The 23,463-nt window shown below is 43.1% G+C and overlaps 1 protein-coding gene across 2 annotated transcripts in view; it reads left to right on the forward strand.

The window, feature by feature from the left end:
* The window catches only part of LOC137438661 (steroid 17-alpha-hydroxylase/17,20 lyase-like), a 69,111-nt gene that overhangs the window by 19,462 nt on the left and 26,186 nt on the right, over nt 1-23,463 (forward strand). For both annotated transcript variants that reach the window (XM_068133895.2, XM_068133896.2), the window contains 3 exons: nt 3,375-3,495; nt 22,495-22,606; nt 22,831-22,917. In XM_068133895.2, the coding sequence (XP_067989996.1) occupies nt 3,375-3,495; nt 22,495-22,606; nt 22,831-22,917 (320 nt within the window). The remainder of the gene's footprint in view (nt 1-3,374; nt 3,496-22,494; nt 22,607-22,830; nt 22,918-23,463) is intronic.

The raw sequence follows: 23,463 nt of genomic DNA on the forward strand, positions 1-23,463 counted from the left end.
TCTGCAAGTCACGAGCATGATTGTGGTTTTGAATATTTCAAAAAGACTTTTGCATTAATCTTGTAAGAAAATTAAAATGTAAAAAAATATAATTTTTTTATATAAATATATAAAAAATATAAATATAATTTATATTTATAAATAAAAAAAATATAAATATAAAAAAATATAAATATAATATAATAAAATATAAATATAATTTATATAATTTATATAAATATAAATATAAATATAAATATAAATATAAATTAAAAATATAAAAAATATATAAATATAAATATAAAATATAAATATAAATATAATTTATAAAAATATAAATAATAAAAGAAAATTAAAAAAAAAAAATGTAAAAAAATATAAATTCAACCCGAACATGGGCATAGACCTGACAATATGTTACATGGAGCAAGTTGGACAATGACGTTCATGGTGTATTTAACTTCTGGTCGAAGGCACAGACAGACCTGCCATGCTGAAAGCGAACCTGGTTGATTTCTCCATGATACAAAACATATCGCAGACTCTACAGTCTACACACTATGGGGTTGGGTGGTATACACAGGTCAACTTTGCACTACATGTACAAAAGGACATACAGTATTTTAATACAACAAATTAGGTAAAGTTTTGACAATACGTGCCCACCTTTACACCATTAGCAAGTTTCAAGATATTTTAAAAAATTCTGTTTTAACTTTTTGTTTTTAATTAAATTTTCGGATTTTCTATGTTTTAAAATCATCCCATGTGCCCCGCACCAGCCCTCTCCCTTCCACAGATCTCCCGATGTCTCTGTTCTCCACTGTTGTTGTGCTTCCCTCTCTCCCCCTTCTTGTCTCCTGCTCCCTTTATTATGTTTCATGTGTTTTCTTTTTTTGTGTTTTTCGTGTTAGCTCTTACACGAACCTCGACCTTTTATACAAAAATAAATAAATAAATAAATAATCAGTTTTCCATTATTCACCATTTACGGCCAAATACTATATTTATTTCAGAAGGGTGAGGATCACTGCAACATTTAATCCAGACCTATTAAACATATTAATCCCCTTCGACACTAAAATTCCCCACGATAAAATAGAAACATTACTCCTGACAGCTTGAATATACAGTGCATTCAGAAAGTATTCAGACCCCTTCACTTTTTTCACATGTTGTTATGTTGCAGCCTTATGCTGAAATCGTTTAAATTCATTTTTTCCCTCATCAATCTCCACTCAATACCCCATAATGACAAAGAGAAAACAGGATTTTAGAAAGTTTTACAAATTTATTAAAAAGAAAAAACTGAAATATCACATTTACATAAGTATTCAGACCCTTTGCTATGACACTTGAAATTTAGCTCAGGTGCCTCCCATTTCTCTTGATCATCTTTGAGATGTTTCTACACCTTGATTGGAGTCCACCTGTGGTAAATTCAATTGATTGGACATGATTTTGAAAGGCACACGCCTGTCTATATAAGGTCTCACAGCTGACAATGCATATCAGAGCAAAAACCAAGCCATGAGGTCGAAGGAACTGTCTGCAGAGCTCAGAGACAGGATTGTGTTGAGGCACAGATCTGGGGAAGCCTACAAAAACATTTCTGCTGCATTGAAGGTTCCCAAGAGCACAGTGGCCTCCATAATTCTTAAATGGAGGAAGTTTGGAACAACCAGAACTCTTCCTAGAGCTGGCCGCCCGGCCAAACTGAGCAATCGGGGGAGAAGGGCCTTGGCAAGAGAGGTGACCAAGAAACAGATGGTCACTCTGGCTGAGCTCCAGAGATCCTGTGTGGAGATGGGAGAAACTTCCAGAAGGACAACCATCCCTGCAACACTCCACCGATCTAGGCTTAATGGCAGAGTGGCCAGACGGAAGTCAAACAGTTCAATCTTGGTTTCATCAGACCACAGAATCTTGTTTCTCACAGTCTGAGAGTCCTTTAGGTGCTTTTTTGCAAACTCCAAGCGGGCTTTCATGTGTCTTTCACTGAGGAGAGGCTTCCGTCTGGCCACTCTCACATACAGCCTAGATTTGTGAAGTGCTTCAGAGACTGTTGTCCTTCTGGCTGGTTCTCTCATCTCAGCCAAGGAACTCTGCAGTTCTGTCAGAGTGGTCATTGGGTCCTTGGTCACCTCCTGACCAAGGTCCTTCTTGCCCGGTTGCTCAGTTAGGTCAGACGGCCAGCCCTAGGAAGAGTCTGGGTAGTTCCATATTCTTTCCATTTCCTAATGATGGAGCTCACTGTGTTCTTGGGAACTTTCAACACTCTAGAAATTGTTTTACACCCTTCACCAGATCTGTGCCTCCTCACAATTCTATCTCAGAGTTCTATCGACAGTTCCATGGACTTCATGGTAGAGTTTCTGCTCTGACATGCACTGCCAACTGTGGGACCTCATATAGAAAGGTGTTTCTTTCTAAATCATGTCCAATCAATTGAATTGGCCACAGGTAGACTCCAATCAAGTTGTAGAGACATCTCAAGGATGATCAAAGGAAATTGGATGCACCTGAGCTCAATTTGGAGTGTCATAGCAAAGGGGTTGAATAGTTATTGAATCGAGACATTTCAGCTTTTCATTTATATTTATTTTGTATGGTGTATTATGTATCAGTGATGAAAAAAAATCTCAATTCAAACCATTTTAAATTCAGGCTTTAACACACACATATATATTTCAACACGACATTTTGTTCACCTTTCCACCAGCTTCTTGTTTAACGACACGGCACGCGTGGCCTTTTTAGCGATTGTACTCAAGGTAGTGGTTGTAACTGTTTATTTTGTCTGCTGATGTAAAAGGTCTTCTCTCGACGTTGTTTTTCACGATTAGTGCAAGATGGAGGTCACACAGACCTCAGATGGTGTGAGGCTTGTTTGGTGTTGCAGTCTCAACACTTGCCTTTTGATATAGTGTCCCCCCCCCCCCCCCAGGTTGTAATCTCATATCGTGTTGATTTTTACATTCAATCCGAGTCTCCTGTATAATGAACCTGATTGTGGCTCTCTATTAATTCTGACAGTGCAGCTATGCTGCCGAAGTTGTGCCCCCCTTCACCCGCAATCTCCCCGTAAATTAAATCAAGAATTTAAAGTTTGTCCATGGTACCGACAAGCATGCTAGATCCCACGGTGTTCTTTGCAAAGAATTGGCGAGTTTCCACTGGCACCCTGAACAAATCCCAAATTCCCGCCCAAATCGACCCCGGTAAAATGTCAGGACTGGTCAGCCGGTTCGTGAAAGACTTTGGCCAAAAAGTTTCCCTGACCCGCCACAGAAGAAGTTGGGAATAGTTTGGACCGTCAAAGAGTTCGTATATTTGGAATGAAGCGATTTATTCCTGACAATCGATTATTTTCCTTTCCTCTCGTGCATTTGCAGTCAGTGCGGAGGCCAAGGAGTTATGTGCCGGTCTCCTTGATTACTGCAATGGGCAGTCACTGGACTTTACATCTGAGCTCACGTGTGCTGTCACAAACATTGTATGTGCCCTCACATTCAGGTATGTTGCAGAAACATAGACAACAGCATTTATATACTTTTTTTTTAAAAATCATCTGATTATGTAATCAGGAAGCCTGGTGTCGGCTTGGATCAGGATCTTAATTCAAGCGCCAGGCTTGCCAAAATGACACCGGATGGGTCGACTCTCGAGGTCAACAAAAGGCGTACCAGATTACTTGGGGTAAATGATAAACTACGGTTGATCCTGGGATTGCTGTGGTGCCTTCCTACCCAAATGGTAGAAGCCGGTGAAAGAGGAGCCTCCAGGTCACCTCCGACTTTGGTCGACACCTTGCCTTGTATGTTCACCTTACCTTGTCTTTTAGAATAAAATCTGTTCAGTATCACACAAATAGGTCTGACCTGAGGTTTGTAAGTCTGACTTGAAGGTTCCTTATATTACATCAGTGTCCCATGGAGTTTGTAACAGAGATGGATGGAAAAGATCTTTTTGGTGATGTGATTATAATTTATTGTTTTAACTGTTGTTTAAATATCATTTTACTGTTGCATACCTGCTCATAACATCGATAGCAATCTTAAACTTCTGAGGCGAAATATCTTCTTTTAGACTGATGATTAGAGTTCAGGACATGTCTGACGAATCAGAGACCGACTTCAAAAGATGTTGAAAGGAAGCGCTTTTTCAAGAAATTACAAATATTCATGGGAATCTGCGTTCTCACTGTACATCCTGCATACCAACTCCTCCACTATTGAGACATCATCATCATCATCATCATCATCATCATCATCATCATCATCATCATCATCATCATCATCATCATCATGCCAACTCCTCTCCTGTTGAGACATCATCATCATCATCAGACCAAGTCCTCTCCTATTGAGAAATCATCATTATCATCATCATGCCAACTACTCTCCCATTGAGATATCATCATCATCATGATGTATCATCATGCCAATTCCTCTCCTATTGAGAAATCATCATCATCATCATCATCAGGCCAAGTCCTCTCCTGTTGAGACATCATCACCATCATTATTATGTATCATCATGCCAACTCCTCTCCTGTTGAGACATCATCATCATCATGCCAACTCCCCTCCTGTAGAGACATCATCATCATTATCATTATGTATTATCATACCAACTCCTCTCCTGTTGAGACATCATCATCATTATCATTATGTATCATCATACCAACTCCTCTCCTGTTGAGACATCATCATCATCATCATCCCCATCATCATAATCATCATTCCAACTCCTCTCCTGTTGAGACATCATCACCATCATTATGTATCATCATGCCAAGTCCTCTCCTATTGAGATACCATCATCATCATTATGTATCATGGTCCTACATGTGGGATGTCCCGGTTTACTTGTTTACCTGTCCTTCATTGGCTCAGAGTAGGTTGTTTTTCTGCAGTGCATTTGGCTCATGGAGGAGCTTGTATATAAATAATTTATACATTGGAAGACAAAGGAAACAGTACATGGAACTTAAACTTAGGTTCCTAACATCATGAGTTTAGTCCTTCCTTGTTTGGGAAAACCACTTAGGCCAATTTGTCGAACTAGTTTGATCCAGCATTTTAAATTACTATCCTAGTTATTTCATCCAATTTGTCGAACTAGTTTGATTCAGCATTTTTAATTACTATCCTAGTTATTTCATCCAATTTGTCGAACTAGTTTGATTCAGCATTTTTAATTACTATCCTAGTTATTTCATCCAATTTGTCGAACCAGTTTGATTCAGCATTTTAATTACTTGCCTAGTTCTTTCATCCAATTTGTCGAACTAGTTTGACCCAGCATTTTAAATTACTATCCTAGTTATTTCATCCAATTTGTCAAACTAGTTTGATTCAGCATTTTTAATTGCTATCCTAGTTATTTCATCCAATTTGTCGAACTAGTTTGATCCAGCATTTTAAATTACTATCCTAGTTATTTCATCCAATTTGTCCAACCAGTTTGATTCAGCATTTTAATTACGTTCCTAGTTATTTCATCCAATTTGTCGAACTAGTTTGATCCAGCATTTTTAATTACTATCCTAGTTATTTCGTCCAATTTGTCGAACCAGTTTGATTCAGCATTTTAATTACTTTCCTAGTTATTTCATCCAATTTGTCGAACTAGTTTGATCCAGCATTTGTAATTACTATCCTAGTTATTTCATCCAATTTGTCGAACCAGTTTGATTCAGCATTTTAATTACGTTCCTAGTTATTTCATCGAATTTGTCGAACTAGTTTGATTCAGCATTTTTAATTACTATCCTAGTTATTTCATCCAATTTGTCGAACTAGTTTGATTCAGCATTTTTAATTACTATCCTAGTTATTTCATCCAATTTGTCGAACTAGTTTGATCCAGCATTTTGTAATTACTTTCCTAGTTATTTCATCCAATTTATCGAACTAGTTTGATTCAGCATTTTTAATTACTATCCTAGTTATTTCATCCAATTTGTCGAACTAGTTTGATCCAGCATTTTAAATTACTATCCTAGTTATTTCATCCAATTTGTCGAACTAGTTTGATTCTGCATTTTAATTACTTTCCTAGTTATTTCATCCAATTTGTCGAACTAGTTTGATTCAGCATTTTAAATTACTTTCCTAGTTATTTCATCCAATTTGCCAAACTAGTTTGATTCAGCATTTTAAATTACTATCCTAGTTATTTCATTCAAAATGTACCATTACTCTAACTCCTTACAGAGCTACAAGTTACCTTATAGGTGAGCATACTCCACTCTGAATGGTCTATCTTGGATTTGAATGTCGATTCAGCTATAAAATGTTACCCTGGTGTTTCACAAATAGGGCGCACACTTCACTGTGTGCGTCTTCCATCGATAGGACATTAACCGGAGTAAAGAAACTTGGCCCGAAAACATTCCCCTGCCGAACCCACAATGGGCAGATCCAGATGGGGAACACAAGACCATGAGACCTTAATGTCCGGATGCATTGTACCAAGTTTTGTCCGTATCACTCAGGGATTTGTGGAGGCAGCCCTTTCTGGGTGAGATATGGCCATGAGGAGCACAACTCAAGGTTAGAGCATGGTCCCGATGCCTTGTGGCGAGTTTGGTCTGGATCAGTCTGGTGGTTTCTGAGAAGAAGGTTTTTGAATGAAATACCAATATTTGGAGCAAAACCTTCCTTAAAGACCCTCTATAGGGGGTGATTCCAGATGGGGAGCACAACTCCATTAGACCTTGCTGTCCTGATGCCTTGTGGCGAGTTTGGTCTGGATCAGTCTGGCAGTTTCTGAGAATAAGGTTTTTGAATGAAATACCAATATTTGGAGCAAAACCTTCCTTAAAGACCTTCCTTAATTACTTAATTACTTCCTTCCAAAACCTTCCTTATTTATAGGGGGTGCTTCCAGATGGGGAGCACAACCCATTAGACCTTGCTGTCCTGATGCATCGTACCAAATTTGGTCCATATCGGTCGGGTAGTTTGTGAGAAGATGTTTTAATCAAATGTTAACGGAAGGACGGACGGACGGACGGACGGACAGACATACGGACGGCCGGATACCAGGACCCACTCTGAGATTATTTCAGAGTAATAGCCTAACTTGTACTGTGTAGTAGTATTTGGCTGGCAGGATGGCCTAGAGGTATTCACACTCGCCTCTAAGTTGTCTATCCTGGGTTTGAATCCCGACCCAGTGTTTGACAGGCAGGGTGATTCATCAATGTGTGTGTGTCCTTCAAAGAACCACCTTTAGATGCCATTTTCCCCGCAAAGCGTAGTTTGGCCTTTTTCGGGCACCGTGGTCCCCTTTTTGAAGCAATGTTTACAGCCGGATGCCCTTCCTGCCACCAACCCTGTTCGTCGCCTCTTGCGACACACAGGGAATTACCAGTGAACTGGTACTCAATTTGCCGACCTTGGAAGGATGACAGGCTGAGTCAACCCCCCTGGCGTTAATTCAGTGATGACCGGGATTCAAACCCCAGATCCTAGGATCCCAAGCCGGCACCCTAACCGCTAAGCCAACACCAGGCTGTGTGCGTCCCTTGGATGGACATTAAACGGCATCTCATCTCCTAGCATTAGTTGGTTGACGTAAAAGATCCCTCGATGTCCTTCGCAAAGAGTAGGTGAGCTATCGCCAGCACCCTGAATAAAGTACAAATTCCTAGTAACTATTAGTGGACTCCAGATCCTTCCAAAGAAAATGTAATTTTATTGTCCAAGTCCATTCTACAGATTTCTTGGCTGCTTTAAGATCTTAGGGTCATGAGTTTGAGCCCCTGTCGTGCCGTTAAATAACATCAGGTGGGTTGACTCAGCTTGTCATTCTTCCGAGGTCAGCGAAATGAGTACCAGCTTACTGGAAACGGGGGCACTGCATCAGCGGCACAGCCACGCCCCCAGCAATGACGCAACCAACAGCCACCGGCTGCAAACAAAACAAACGAATAAAAGTCAACGGTTTAAGTGTTTCATCACAATTAGAACAATGGACGTCTTCGTTCCTATTGTGTCCTTCGTCCTTCCCTTTTCCTTCACAATCTTTTCATCGTACAGACTCGTTATCCCCTTGCTGGTCACCATTTGTCTTGCCTGTCCCTCGTGCACCCTTGTTTATCATACCCACACCCATATACCGCTTTTGTACCCATACCCATAGCAAAAAGTATATCAAAAATATATTTACTTTATATATAAATTTAAAAAATTATTTATCAATTTTTTTTAAAAATAAATAAATAAAAAGATCAAAAAGATACGTATATCGAAAAAATAGTTTAAAATGGCCACATTGCCTCCATTAGGGGTTTTAAATTGCATCAGATGTGGCAATGAATGTGAATTGTTGCTCCCAGCTTACCGGCTTGATGACGGAAGATGCCATTTGCATTTTTGCCAGCTCCATCCCCACCCCGTTAGGGTTAGCCTTTGTTGGTACTTGCATGACAAAAAGAGAATCCATAATACCCAATTGTAAAGATCTGATATTATGTCAATACCCAACGATCAACACTTGTACATTCTGCAAGCAAAATGATCAACATTTCTCAAAACGATTCAAACAATCAACGGATTTTCCCCCAAAATACCTTACACTGATCATAGTAACATGTTACACTTGGTGTTCTGAAGATAGTTACTCCCGACTCACCTTCAACGTATAACTTCAGCTGATGGGAAATTGTGTTATGGAACATCTTGTTTTATAGAGTTTGGAGAGTTGTTGCTTGTTTGAATGTGATAATTGTCAAGTTGTCCTCAAATGTTACATGCGGCACATTCTATTTACATTTTGACGTCATTCTCTATGATTAAGTTGTGTCACACTTGCTGCTCCATTGCTGTGTAAGTTTAACATGCACTTTATTTAAAACTAGCGAGGTACTCGTGCTACACATGCACGGGTGAAACCATGGAAACAATAAACTCCACATTCCTGTGCCACCTTTAGTGGGAACGTCACACATGGACAGCCGGTTTGTGAATGACTTGGGCAAAAAACGGCGAATGGGAAACGATGAACCAATAAATTCCACATTCCTGTGCCACCTTCAGTCGAACGTCACACATGGACAGCCGGTTCGTGAATGACTTGGGGGGGGGAGGGGGGGGGAACGGCGAATGGGAAACGATGAACCAATAAATTCCACATTCCTGTGCCACCTTCAGTGGGAACGTCACACATGAACAGCCGGTTCGTGAATCACTTGAGAAAAAAACGGCGAATGGGAAACGATGAACCAATAAATTCCACATTCCAGTGCCACCTTCAGTCGAATGTCACTCATGGACAACCGGTTCGTGAAAGACTTGCACAAAAACATACCCGTCTGAATCGTTCTATATCCAGTCAATGGCGAATCTGCATATGCCGAATACGCGAATGTCACGGTTATAAAGTAGAAACCCTCACGTCATTTTCTCATTAATATTTAAATTCAATATCTGTATTTTCATTCCAAACAGCATCATTCCAATCATATATTAATACTATAACAAAATACTGTGTTAAATCACGATTGTTTTGAAATATTATCAAACCAGCTCATTGTCGTCATCTGTTCACTTCCGGATTTTGGAGCAGGTCCGTATTGAGTCAATTTCAAAATCATAATTTTATTGAGGAATTTTTGAAACCTCCTACCTACCTTACAACATCCGCTGGGACCCCAAAACGTTCCAAAGAAGATTTGGCGGGGCTAGCCCCAAAACTGAGGGAATAGTTTGGGGACGGACGGACAGACACTCCCGTTTTATAATGTAGATATAAATAAATAAAAGTGGTGGCTCATGGAGGAGCTAAACGACAAAGGTGGCAGGTACATGGATGAACAAATGGCAGGTTCATGGATGATGATGCTTGCAGAATGGACAAACACACACATAGACACAATAGAGTATAACAAGCGTTACACCTAGGTCCTCCGTCGGTGAAGTGATGTGAGTTGACAAAGTGGAAGATGCAAGGCGGCCATTTTGGATTTTGACGTGGCGACCCAATTTTCAATAGCCTTCTTCCTTATGCCTAGATACACCCACACACCAGATTAGAAGCTGGTACTTCGCTTATTTTTCAAGATATTCCGCTCACAAGGTTCAGACGTACATGGCGTCAGACATACGTGGCGGCGGCCATCTTGGATTTTGACGTTGGTTTCACCCGCACACCAAATTAGAATTCGGTCCTTCGCTTACGCACGCACGCACGCACGCACGCACGGACACACGGACGGAGGGGAAAACCATAGTCCCCCTTTCGCTCCGCGGTGCGACGGGGGACAAAAAGTAGAGGAAAATGAATGCGCGAGTGGGTCGAGGAGAAATGAGGTGATGAGGGGAGCAGCCTTGAAAGATTGGAGGGAAAAACATGAGACGACAGACACAGGGTGTCGGTTCCACAAAAGAGAAGAAAGTGAGACGAAGGAATGAAGGTGAGCATCGAGCTTACGATGGAGGATGGTACCTGGGTGTGGATTCCTGGAAGAATGTATAGCCAGCCATGTCTGCGGATGGAAGCACATGGAACTTGGAAGCTCATATTGGCCTTTTGTGTAATGAGTAAAGAAAAGCTGTAAGAAACTAGAGAGTTCATAGAACACCTTACCCCGCAGAGTTGAGAAAAAAGGGAATACGCGGGGCGGGGTCTGCGAGCGACAAATTTGATTGGTCGAGATTACGTAGAATTCCCTAATATTTTATACAATTATTGTTGAACGGAAGGGTTATGGAAATTCCGAAATGACGATTTGTGTTCTCCAGTGTTCAACTAGCGGAAGCCCGTGGTAAAAAATACCATGGTGAAAAAAAAGAAAAAAGGAATCCTTTTTATGATTGGACAGGTTGAAAGAGGTCAAAATGTGATGTTATACAAGGAATGTCTTGAGTTGTAATTGTCCACACCTGATAATTAAAGAAAAGAAGACAATAAAATGAGAGTAATAACTCGTTATTGATTTTTAGGTTATGTCATCTCGATTCTTGAAGAACTAAAACTTTTACAAACAATAAACATGAACGCTTTAATGAAAAAATCGTTACATTTTTAAATTCAATCCACAATGACAACTATTTAAGACAAGACAGCACAATGTATTTGTAAGACCATCATTTGTCATTTACAATCCGAGATGCAGGCCTCCACAGAAGCCTCCATGTCCATAAACAACACGTGGGCCTTCCGAGATTGTTTTCGGCTAAACTCGTTGATGGTTTTCCAGAAGTTATAAGTCCTCTCTGTACTTCACTCTGGATGTCCATGAGTCGTGATCGAAAGACTATTGAGTCGATCTTGTCCCATTCGGCTCCTGACCTCAACCCTGATGAGTTTTCCTTTCAGAAGGACCGCTCACCCTCACCACTGCAATTTGAAGTTTTGTTTGCGTGAGGTTTGGTTTGAAGCTCTGTTGAAAATGCCAGAAAGGTGCAAAACTGGATAAATTCCCTTTCGGTCGTGGGTTTGAGGCATTGGGACAGGAGCAGGCAAGGATCTCCGGAGTCGAGAGAGAGGCAAGCTTGGACGGGAATCCAAACTTATCCTTCATTTCCTTGTGAGCTTCCAGACAGTGTTTCAAAGCACTGATTAGCTGAACAATGAAGGATTTATCCTTGGGTGACAGTACAATGGCTGACGCGATCACAAGAATTACCCTCGCCAAGGGAGAAGGCATTGCATTTGTGTCCGTTTGTTTGTTTGTCTGCACAGAATGTGCTAACGTAGGCTACAAACACGACATAATTGTAACCATTACGGTATTACACTTTGTCTTCTTTCAATAGAGTACCTCTATAAAGTATGCCAAATTAGAATGTGAGTACCTCCATAAAGTATGCCCAATTAGAATGTGATTACCTCCATAAAGTATACCCAATTAGAATGTGAGTACCTCTATAAAGTATGCCCAATTAGAATGTGAGTACCTCTATAAAGTATGCCCAATTAGAATGTGAGTACCTCCATAAAGTATGCCCAATTAGAATGTGAGTACCTCCATAAAGTATGCCCAATTAGAATGTGAGTACCTCTATAAAGTATGCCCAATTATAATGTGAGTACCTCTATAAAGTATGCCCAATTAGAATGTGAGTATCTCTATAAAGTATGCCAAATTAGAATGTGAGTACCTCTATAAAGTATGCCAAATTAGAATGTGAGTACCTCCATAAAGTATGCCCAATTAGAATGTGAGTACCTCCATAAAGTATGCCCAATTAGAATGTGAGTACCTCTATAAAGTATGCCCAATTAGAATGTGAGTACCTCCATAACGTATGCCCAATTAGAATGTGAGTACCTCTATAAAGTATGCCCAATTAGAATGTGAGTACCTCCATAACATATGCCCAATTAGAATGTGAGTACCTCCATAAAGTATGCCCAATTAGAATGTGGGTACCTCCATAAAGTATGCCCAATTAGAATGTGAGTACCTCCATAAAGTATGCCCAATTAGGATGTGGGTGTTGTGGAAAACCAATCAGGTCCACACAACTTTAGTCCAACGGGTTGGTTTAATTGCATTTAGATCATGACATCATCCTGTAAAGTAGGAAATACAATGAGTATACGATGTGACAGCACATGGGACCATTCATCTATCTATAATTCCAGTAATCTCTGTGTGTCTGTGTGTCTGTGACCGCTGTTTCTCGACAACCACGGGTCCGATCTAATTGAAACTTGCCAGATATATTGCTGGGGACCTGAGGATGTGCCTTTTCAAGGTTTCATATTAATCGGAGAAGTAGTTACCGAGCTATGTCCAAAAAACGATTCAACCAATCAGAGAGCAGCGAGCTATCACGTGTGCCGAACGTGGCGAACAGACTCTGCCTCAGACGGCACATTTGAGAGCGTATTCATTGATTTCACGTTGGCAAACTATGTTGGCGTTAAACTATGTTTTAAAACTAATTAAAACTAATTTGCGATTCATCGTAACTGCGATATGCGACCTTCCGGACAGTCAAATGAGGACGTCACTTCCGGACTTACGGATAGTCATAGTGACGACGTACTGATGCTGAACGTGGCGAGCAGACGCTGCCTCGGACGGCACATTTGAGAGCGTATTCATTTATTTGACGTTGCAATCTGTGTTGATTGTTGTAAGGTACGATCGATTGTAGTACACGTTTATAATAACTCTGCCGATACAGGCCCGATTAACTGCAGCGCCATCCGAGCTGCGGCGTCGGGACGATACATTCATTGTACGGTCACATCACGCACTTACGGGCACGCCCATGGGCCCATGGGCACGCCCAGACATTTTTTTATTTTTTTTGGCAAGGAACGGGCACCCACGTACGGGTACGTCCTAGTAACATTCAATGCAAGCAAGCTGGATATTCTATGCAGGCGTACCGTTAGCGAGTCTACTAGATGTAACGTGTCACAGGAGAAGTCTCGGAGCTCCGTCCGCAGCAGCGGGTCTTATAGTCACGCCCCTAGTGGTGTCAACGAGCAGCGAGCATCACCCCGGGTTCAGTACGAATACGATTTCACTACATTCTCCCCCCCGTCAGAATTATACGGCAGCGCGGCTAAAAGCGAGTGAGCGTCAGCACGAACAGGGTGCGGAACATCAGTCGACCCAACCGTATCGGGCCGGGCGGCGAATTTCTCTGCCAGCACGCGTCCGAAATTCCCCGGGTACGGCATCACGTATCCCTGTGTACCCGGCGTCGGAGGCGCCAACAGGGTCGGGTGACGAAGGGGGTAACTCCAAGTCGTCGGGCCCAGGTAGTCTCGGCGAGGGGAGGGTCGGTAGACTTTCGGCGATGGGAGCGTCGGGAGAGGCCATAGTCTCATAGATGGGTTCGATCGGTTCGTTCGATTCCCTACTTAGGTCGTCGACCCCGCAAGGGGCAAGGTGACGGACGGAGACAGTAGTCTCACGGCCATCAGTCGTCATCACACGAGCATGCTCAGGATTAGCCTGGAGAATCTGCACTTTGTCCACTAGGGGGTCGTACTTGCTCGCGCGAACCGCCCGTTTAAGGTAGGCCGGCCCGGGCCCAGTGAGCCAACTGGGCAAAGACCGTATACACCCCGAGCTCCTGGGGTGGTGGAAAAGTCGCTCGTGGGGAGTTTGGTTGGTTGCCGTACTCAGGAGAGCCCTGATCGAGTTCAACGCCGCAGGTAGCGACCAAGCCCATTTATCGAGGCCCCGGCCAAGGGTCCGGAGGTTGAGCATGACGGCCCTCCAGATAATCCCGTTGAAGCGTTCGATCTGCCCATTAGCCTGGGGTCTGTACGGCGTGGTGTAACTAGAAGCAATGTTATTTTGGAGCAGATAGCCGCGCACCTCCTGAGACAAGAAGACCGCACCCCGGTCGGTATGGACATAGGCCGGGTAACCGAACATTGAGAACAAGTTCTGTAAGCATCGCATCACCGTGGCAGCAGTCATGTCCGCGCACGTATAAGCAAAGGGGAATCGCGAGTACTCATCAACGATAGTGAGCAGCTAGCGAGAGCCGCTCGACACCGGCAATGGGCCCTTGAAATCCATCGCCAAGCATTCCCACGGGCGTGTAGCCTTCACCAGGGTCCCCATGGGAGGGTTATAGAAACGCGGTTTGATTTCCGCGCAGATAGCGCAGTCGCGACAGATACGGCGGATATCGTCAATCGAGTATGGGAGATTCCCACACCGCACAAAATGAGCGAAACGCGTTACGCCGGGATGGCCCGCCGTGGCATGCAGCACCCGTAGGCCCTCCAAAGAGGTGATACCCGCACATGTAGCCGGTCGTGATAAGGCATCGGCGGCCTGGTTATCCTTCCCCGGGCGATATTTGATGGTGTAACAGAAGTCGGCGAGTTCGATACGCCAGCGAGTGATTTTCTCATTCTTAATGCGCTGGGCGTGTAAGGTGTCGTACATGAACGCAACGCTTTGCTGGTCCGTGATGATTTGGAAGCTCCGCCCGAGTAAGTACGGGCGCCATCGCCGAATAGACTCGACGATCGCATACGCTTCCTTTTCAACGGACGAGTGTCTCCGCTCAGCGGTGGTAAGAGTCCGTGAAAAGAAAGCCACGGGACGCCCCCCTTGGGAGAGGGTCGCCGTGGTGGCCTGATCCGAGGCGTCACTTTCGAGGACGAACGAGCCGCTCTCGTCGATTGTCGCCACGGCGGCTCGGGCGATGTCGGCCTTAAGGCCTTCAAAGGCCGCCAAAGCGGCCGGACTCAGGGGGAAGGTGTCGCAGGCCACGAGGGGTCGAAGTTTCGCGGAGAAACTTTGCACCCATTTGGAGTAATGGGCGAACAGCCCAAGGCCGCGCTTCAGGGACGCCCGATCACAGGGAGGGGCCATGTCGAGCAAAGGTCGCAGACGCTCCTTATCCGGAGCGACAGAGCCATGGGTCACGGTGTACCCCAGAAGATCTATCGTGCGTAGGGAGTATTGGCACTTATCTTCGTTCATAGTTAAGTGATACCGCTGTGCAACCTCAAGGAAGCGCTTCAGATTAGCATCATGGTGCCCTTGGTCATATCCACAAACCGTAAGATTATCGAGGTAGACGAAAACATCGGTTAAGTGCTCCCGCGCAACGAGGTCATCCATGGCCCTCTGGAAACAAGCGACCCCGTTCGTTACCCCAAAAGGCAATCGCGTAAATTGGTACAACCGCTGCCCCGACTCAAAGGCGGTATAGATACGATCCGCCCTAGAGATAGGGATCTGGTGGTACGCACTACGGAGATCGAGAGTGCTATAGACCGAATACTGGGACACCTGTTGCACTAGCGCGTCCATCCCCGGAAGGGGGTAGGCATCTAGCTGTGTAAAGCGGTTAATCGTTTGGGAATAGTCGATTACCATGCGTCTGCGATGGGGCTCGCTGCGCACCACCAAGACCTGGGCGCGCCACGGCGACCTACTAGGTTCTATGATGCCGTCTTTCAAGAGCTGAGCCGTTTCGTCCGCAATGAATTGCATGTCTGCGCGAGAGTAACGCCGTGATTTCACCGCGACAGGGGTGCAGTCGGAGGTTAGATTGGGAAACAGCGAAAGCGGCTGGACGTCCATTTGCGCTAGGGCGCACACCGCAAGCGCGTCGTCCGCCCCCACAACAAGCGTGTCAGGCCCACCAAACTCCATTACCAGACGGCCATGCAGCTTAAGAAAATCGTGTCCTAACAGAATATCAGCACATAATGCGGGTAAAACCATAAGGTGTACATCAGGGAAAACCCGTCCCTTTAGCACGTGTTTCAATCGGCATTCCCCCTTCGTGCTGAGTCGAAGCCCCTGGGAAGCCATGAAGATCCGTCTCGTAGACCTCCAGATCCGCCATCCATGCCTGAGCACAAGTCGCTGGTCGATGAAACTATCCGTAGACCCTGTATCCACCAAGGCCCGAACACAATGGCCTTCGACCATGAGGGGAATAAGGGCTTGAGCCAGGCCAGACGAGGCTGCTGGGAGCGGGACTGAGCCTCCCGAATGGGTCGGACCAGCCTCGCGGGTGGATCCTACGCCAGCAGCAGTTTTGCGGTCGTGGCTGGAGTCTGCGTTGACCATGGGGAATCCATTAACACCATCAGAGGGCTTTCCCAAGCATTCCGGTGTTTCGCGATTCAAAATCTGACAATTCTGACGGGAAAAGGCCTCCGTAGTATTTGAAATCGCCTTTTGACACTTTTGGCAGAAAAAGGCCTCCGTAGTATTCGAAATCGCCTTTTGACACTTTTGGCAGCAAAAGGCTTCCGTAGTATTTGGAATCGCCTTTGTCGGGGCGTGGGCCACCGTTAGCTCGTGGACGACATGAGGAGAACGTTCCGCTAGGGCTTGGCGAGGCTTCAAAGCTCCTTGCGTGGCCCGGAGTTTGGTCAAGGACACGTACTTCGTGCCCGATGGAGGATGAGACGGTGGTGGCTGTCCGGTGATGCCCGCCAAGGACGTCTGAGCGCCCAGGGGCCCACAGAGAGGGGCCCTCCCCTTCGAAGTCGGGTAAGGCGCCGGGTTTCGGGCTCGGCTCTCGGGCTCCGCAATGAGCCCATTCAAGGTCGCCGCGCCCACGCGACCGCGACCGCGCGAGTCAATGAGCCGCGAGCCGCGTGCCGTTTTCCTGCACACTCTCGCGTAATGTCCCTTTTGCGAGCACAAATGGCATATAGCGTCTCGTGCCGGACACACGACCCGGGCATGGCATGGCCCCCCACAGAAAAAGCATGCGGCCCCGCGTAAGGCCTTGGGTCTGGTCGTAACGGCAGCCGTTAGGGCTGGGTCTTCCTCCGGAGCATCCCGGAGTTCCGCGAGCGGATCCGCGTCCTCGGCGGTAGCACTCTCTGGCCGGGCGTGTAGTGTGGTGCCCGCCAAGAGGCGCGTGCGATCATAGGTGTTCGATTGCATCCGCGCTTCAGTGTATACTGTCCCTTGCTCGAGTGCCGTAGCGAAGGTCAGGTCGGTCTTCTCTAAGAGTTTGAGCCTTAGTTCCTGGGAGGAGACCCCTGCAATGAAGGCATCTAAAAGACGATCATCCTGAGCCTGCGCGGGAGTCCGTGGCTCCCTGACGCTGTCCAGCAAGAGCTGCCGGAGCTCCTGGGCGTAGTGGTCCATCGCCTCGTTGGGTTGCTGACGTCGCGTTTGCAGCAAATATCGTGCATACACCGGGCTTTTTTCCTTTATGTACAGCCGTTTGAGCTCCGCGATGGAGAGGTCATACGTCGCGCATTGAGCGATAGAGTTGTACACCCGGTAGTCGATTTTTGAATGTAGTGTGGCTAGCTTCGCGGCAGCCGTCGGCGCGGTCTCAGGCTCATCAAAAAGATTCTCCAATGTTCTGAGCCAGTGCTTCAGTTGCAAGCCACCATCCGGGGCTTGCGGGTCGGCGCAGAATACGGACACCTTCAGCGTCTTGTTGCCAGCCATGTCGGTAGATCTTAAATGCAATTAAGTGTTGTGGAAAACCAATCAGGTCCACACAACTTTAGTCCAACGGGTTGGTTTAATTGCATTTAGATCATGACATCATCCTGTAAAGTAGGAAATACAATGAGTATACGATGTGACAGCACATGGGACCATTCATAACATTCATTGCAAGCAAGCTGGATATTCTATGCAGGCGTACCGTTAGCGAGTCTACTAGATGTAACGTGTCACAGGAGAAGTCTCGGAGCTCCGTCCGCAGCAGCGGGTCTTATAGTCACGCCCCTAGTGGTGTCAACGAGCAGCGAGCATCACCCCGGGTTCAGTACGAATACGATTTCACTACAGTGGGTACCTCCATAAAGTATGCCCAATTAGAATGTGGGTACCTCCATAATGTATGCCCAAATAGAATGTAGGTACCTCCATAAAGTATGCCCAATTAGAATGTGATTACCTCTATAAAGTATGCCCAATTAGAATGTGGGTACCTCCATAATGTATGCCCAATTAGAATGTGAGTACCTCTATAAAGTATGCCCAATTAGAATGTGGGTACCTCCATAATGTATGCCCAATTAGAATGTGGGTACCTCCATAAAGTATGCCCAATTAGAATGTCAGTACCTCTATAAAGTATGCCCAATTAGAATGTGGGTACCTCCATAATGTATGCCCAATTAGAATGTGAGTGTCTCGATAAAGTATGCCCAATTAGAATGTGAGTAGCTTCATAATGTATGCCCAATTAGAATGTGAGTACCTCCATAATGTATGCCCAATTAGAATGTGAGTACCTCCATAAAGTATGCCCAATTAGAATGTGAGTACCTCCATAAAGTATGCCAAATTAGAATGTGGGTACCTCCATAAAGTATGCCCAATTAGAATGTGAGTACCTCCATAAAGTATGCCCAATTAGAATGTGAGTACCTCCATAAAGTATGCCCAATTAGAATGTGAGTACCTCCATAAAGTATGCCCAATTAGAATGTGAGTATCTCTATAAAGTATGCCCAATTAGAATGTGAGTATCTCTATAAAGTATGCACAATTAGAATGCGAGTACCTCTATAAAGTATGCCCAATTAGAATGTGAGTACCTCTATAAAGTATGCCAAATTAGAATGAGGGTACCTCCATAAAGTATGCCCAATTAGAATGTGAGTACCTCCATAAAGTATGCCCAATTAGAATGTGAGTACCTCCATAAAGTATGCCCAATTAGAATGTGAGTACCTCCATAAAGTATGCCCAATTAGAATGTGGGTACCTTCATAAAGTATGCCCAATTAGAATGTGAGTATCTCTATAAAGTATGCCCAATTAGAATGCGAGTACCTCTACAAAGTATGCCCAATTAGAATGTGAGTACCTCTATAAAGTATGCCCAATTAGAATGTGAGTACCTCTACAAAGTATGCCCAATTAGAATGTGAGTACCTCTATAAAGTATGCCCAATTAGAATGTGAGTATCTCTATAAAGTATGCACAATTAGAATGTGAGTACCTCTATAAAGTATGCACAATTAGAATGTGAGTACCTCTATAAAGTATGCCCAATTAGAATGTGAGTATCTCTATAAAGGATGCACAATTAGAATGTGAGTATCTCTATAAAGTATGCACAATTAGAATGTGAGTACCTCCATAAAGTATGCACAATTAGAATGTGAGTACCTCTATAAAGTATGCCCAATTATAATGTGAGTATCTCTATAAAGTATGCACAATTAGAATGTGAGTACCTCTATAAAGTATGCCCAATTAGAATGTGAGTACCTCCATAAAGTATGCCCAATTAGAATATGAGTATCTCTACAAAGTATGCACAATTAGAATGTGAGTACCTCCATAAAGTATGCCCAATTAGAATGTGAGTACCTCTATAAAGTATGCCCAATTAGAATGTGAGTATCTCTATAAAGTATGCACAATTAGAATGTGAGTACCTCTATAAAGTATGCCCAATTAGAATGTGAGTACCTCTATAAAGTATGCACAATTAGAATGTGAGTTTCTCTATAAAGTATGCACAATTAGAATGTGAGTATCTCTATAAGGTATGCACAATTAGAATGTGAGTACCTCTATAAAGTATGCCCATTTAGAATGTGAGTACCTCTATAAAGTATGCCCAATTAGAATGTGAGTACCTCCATAAAGTATGCCCAATTAGAATGTGAGTACCTCCATAAAGTATGCCCAATTAGAATGTGAGTACCTCCATAAAGTATGCCCAATTAGAATGTGAGTACCTCCATAAAGTATGCCCAATTAGAATGTGAGTACCTCCATAGAGTATGCCCAATTAGAATGTGAGTACCTCCATAAAGTATGCCCAATTAGAATGTGAGTATCTCCATAAAGTATGCCCAATTAGAATGTGAGTATCTCTATAAAGTATGCCCAATTAGAATGTGAGTATCTCTATAAAGTATGCACAATTAGAATGCGAGTACCTCTATAAAGTATGCCCAATTAGAATGTGAGTGCCTCTATAAAGTATGCCCAATTAGAATGTGAGTACCTCTATAAAGTATGCCCAATTAGAATGTGAGTATCTCTATAAAGTATGCACTATTAGAATGTGAGTACCTCTATAAAGTATGCCCAATTAGAATGTGAGTACCTCTATAAAGTATGCCCAATTAGAATGTGAGTACCTCTATAAAGTATGCCCAATTAGAATGTGAGTACCTCTATAAAGTATGCCCAATTGGAATGTGAGTATCTCTATAAAGTATGCACAATTAGAATGTGAGTACCTCTATAAAGTATGCCCAATTAGAATGTGAGTACCTCTATAAAGTATGCCCAATTAGAATGTGAGTATCTCTATAAAGTATGCACAATTAGAATGTGAGTACCTCTATAAAGTATGCCCAATTAGAATGTGAGTACCTTCATAAAGTATGCCCAATTAGAATATAAGTATCTCTATAAAGTATGCACAATTAGTATGCACAATTAGAAATTAGTATGCAGAATTAGAATGTGAGTACCTCTATAAAGTATGCCCAATTAGAATGTGAGTACCTCTATAAAGTATGCCCAATTAGAATGTGAGTATCTCTATAAAGTATGCACAATTAGAATGTGAGTACCTCTATAAAGTATGCCCAATTAGAATGTGAGTACCTCTATAAAGTATGCACAATTAGAATGTGAGTACCTCTATAAAGTATGCACAATTAGAATGTGAGTATCTCTATAACGTATGCACAATTAGAATGTGAGTACCTCTATAAAGTATGCCCAATTAGAATGTGAGTACCTCTCTAAAGTATGCCCAATTAGATTGTGAGTACCTCTATAAAGTATGCCCAATTAGAATGTGAGTACGTCTCTAAAGTATGTACAATTAGAATGTGAGTGTCTCTATAAAGTATGCACAATTAGAATGTGAGTACGTCTCTAAAGTATGTGCAATTAGAATGTGAGTGTCTCGATAAAGTATGCACAATTAGAATGTGAGTATCTCTATAAAGTATGTACAATTAGAATGTGAGTGTCTATGTAAAGTATGCCCAATTAGAATGTGAGTACCTCTATAAAGTATGTACAATTAGAATGTGAGTGTCTCGATAAAGTATGCACAATTAGAATGTGAGTACGTCTCTAAAGTATGTACAATTAGAATGTGAGTGTCTCGATAAAGTATGCACAATTAGAATGTGAGTACGTCTCTAAAGTATGTACAATTAGAATGTGAGTGTCTCGATAAAGTATGCACAATTAGAATGTGAGTACGTCTATAAAGTATGTACAATTAGAATGTGAGTACGTCTATAAAGTATGCACAATTAGCATGTGAGTCCATCTCAAGTATGTAAAATTCCAATGTGAGTACGTCTATAAAGTATGTACAATTAGAATGTGAGTACGTCTATAAAGTATGTACAATTAGAATGTGAGTACGTCTACAAAGTATGTACAATTAAAATGTGAGTACGTCTATAAAGTATGTACAATTAGAATGTGAGTACATCTATAAAGCATGTACAATTATAATGTGAGTACGTCGATAAAGTATGTACAATTAGAATGTGAGTACGTCTATAAAGTATGTACAATTATAATGCGAGTACGTCTATAAAGTATGTACAATTAGAATGTGAATACGTCTATAAAGTATGTGCAATTATAATGCGAGTACGTCTATAAAGTATGTACAATTAGAATGTGAATACGTCTATAAAGTATGTACAATTATAATGTGAGTACGTCTATAAAGTATGTACGATTAGAATGTGAATATGTCTATAAAGTATGTACAATTATAATGTGAGTACGTCTTCAAAGTATGTTCAATTAGAATGTGAGTACGTCTATAAAGTATGTACAATTAGAATGTGAGTACGTCTATAAAGTATGTACAATTAGAATGTGAGTACGTCTATAAAGTACGTACAATTAGAATGTGAGTTCTTCTAGAAAGAATGTACAATTAGAATGTGAGTACGTCTATAAAGTATGTACAATAAAACAGCACAAAACAAACCCAGGCGAGAGTTTGCAATCTTTGATTTATCGTTCTAGTTCTTGTGAGTGTGAAAGTTATTGTGAGTGAACCTGCATGGGTCCCCTCTTTGCTCGGACTCCTTGATAGTCAATTCGCGCTCTCTGTGCACAGCTCGCGTTACCGCCGGACGGATCCAGAATTTGTGTCAATGCTGCGCTGGAACGAGGGTATCGTACGTACCGTTGCCCGTGATGCTCCGGTCGACATCTTCCCCTGGCTTCGGGTACCTAGCAGCACGTTTACGGTGCACATGTTGCCACAGTTTATTAATACTCGGAATATTAATAATTTTAGGTGCAGGGATAAATTTGGGAAACTTTTGATATTGTGGAAATTGTGAGGTCTCCCGATGGAGCTCGTACAGCTGTACGTACCTTTCATGGCGATACCTCACAGTAATGCGAAGAAAGTTTTAACTATATTACTAATCAAGTGAATTATTCCCAGTTCCTTCCCCTGACAGATCTACGTTCTCTGCGAGCTTGTGTACAGGAGAGGGACAGTGTGCTCCTTTCAAAGATGAAGCAACGACAGGTTTCACATTGTCTAACCTATACACCTTGAAAAACAGAACAAGCACATACTGCACCTCCACATAGTACCTTCCATATTATATATGGGCCATATATAGTATTCTGTAGAGATTTAAACTAGCCGTCCAGTCTGCCAGCATTTGTTGGTAGACATTAAAGATGTCCACGATGTCCTTTGCGAAGAGTTGGCGAGTTATCGCACCTGCCATCATTTTGCAGTGCCTACAGCAGGTGTTTCACCTGCACTAGGACGTATAGCAAGGATAGCGTGCTCCGAGATGAACAGCGACAACTGTTTAGGTTGTGGAACTTATCGTTGAAATAGAGTTGCCTGGTACTCTGGATACAATGTCTGCCTGAAGAATAGATGGGGTGGATGGATATATTAAGAGCTGCAGACATGCAGGATCATACAAGGAATTTGGACACAGAAAGAGGTCATCTGGCTCATCATGCCCATGCCTCATCCACACAGCATTAATTTAATCTATTCATTTATTTACCTACTAGCAGGGGTACCCGGCATTGCTCGGGGGAAAAAATCGAG

Source organism: Myxine glutinosa, chromosome 13, assembly GCF_964187855.1.
Source record: "Myxine glutinosa chromosome 13, kmMyxGlut1.1, whole genome shotgun sequence".
NCBI classification, from domain to species: domain Eukaryota; kingdom Metazoa; phylum Chordata; class Myxini; order Myxiniformes; family Myxinidae; genus Myxine; species Myxine glutinosa.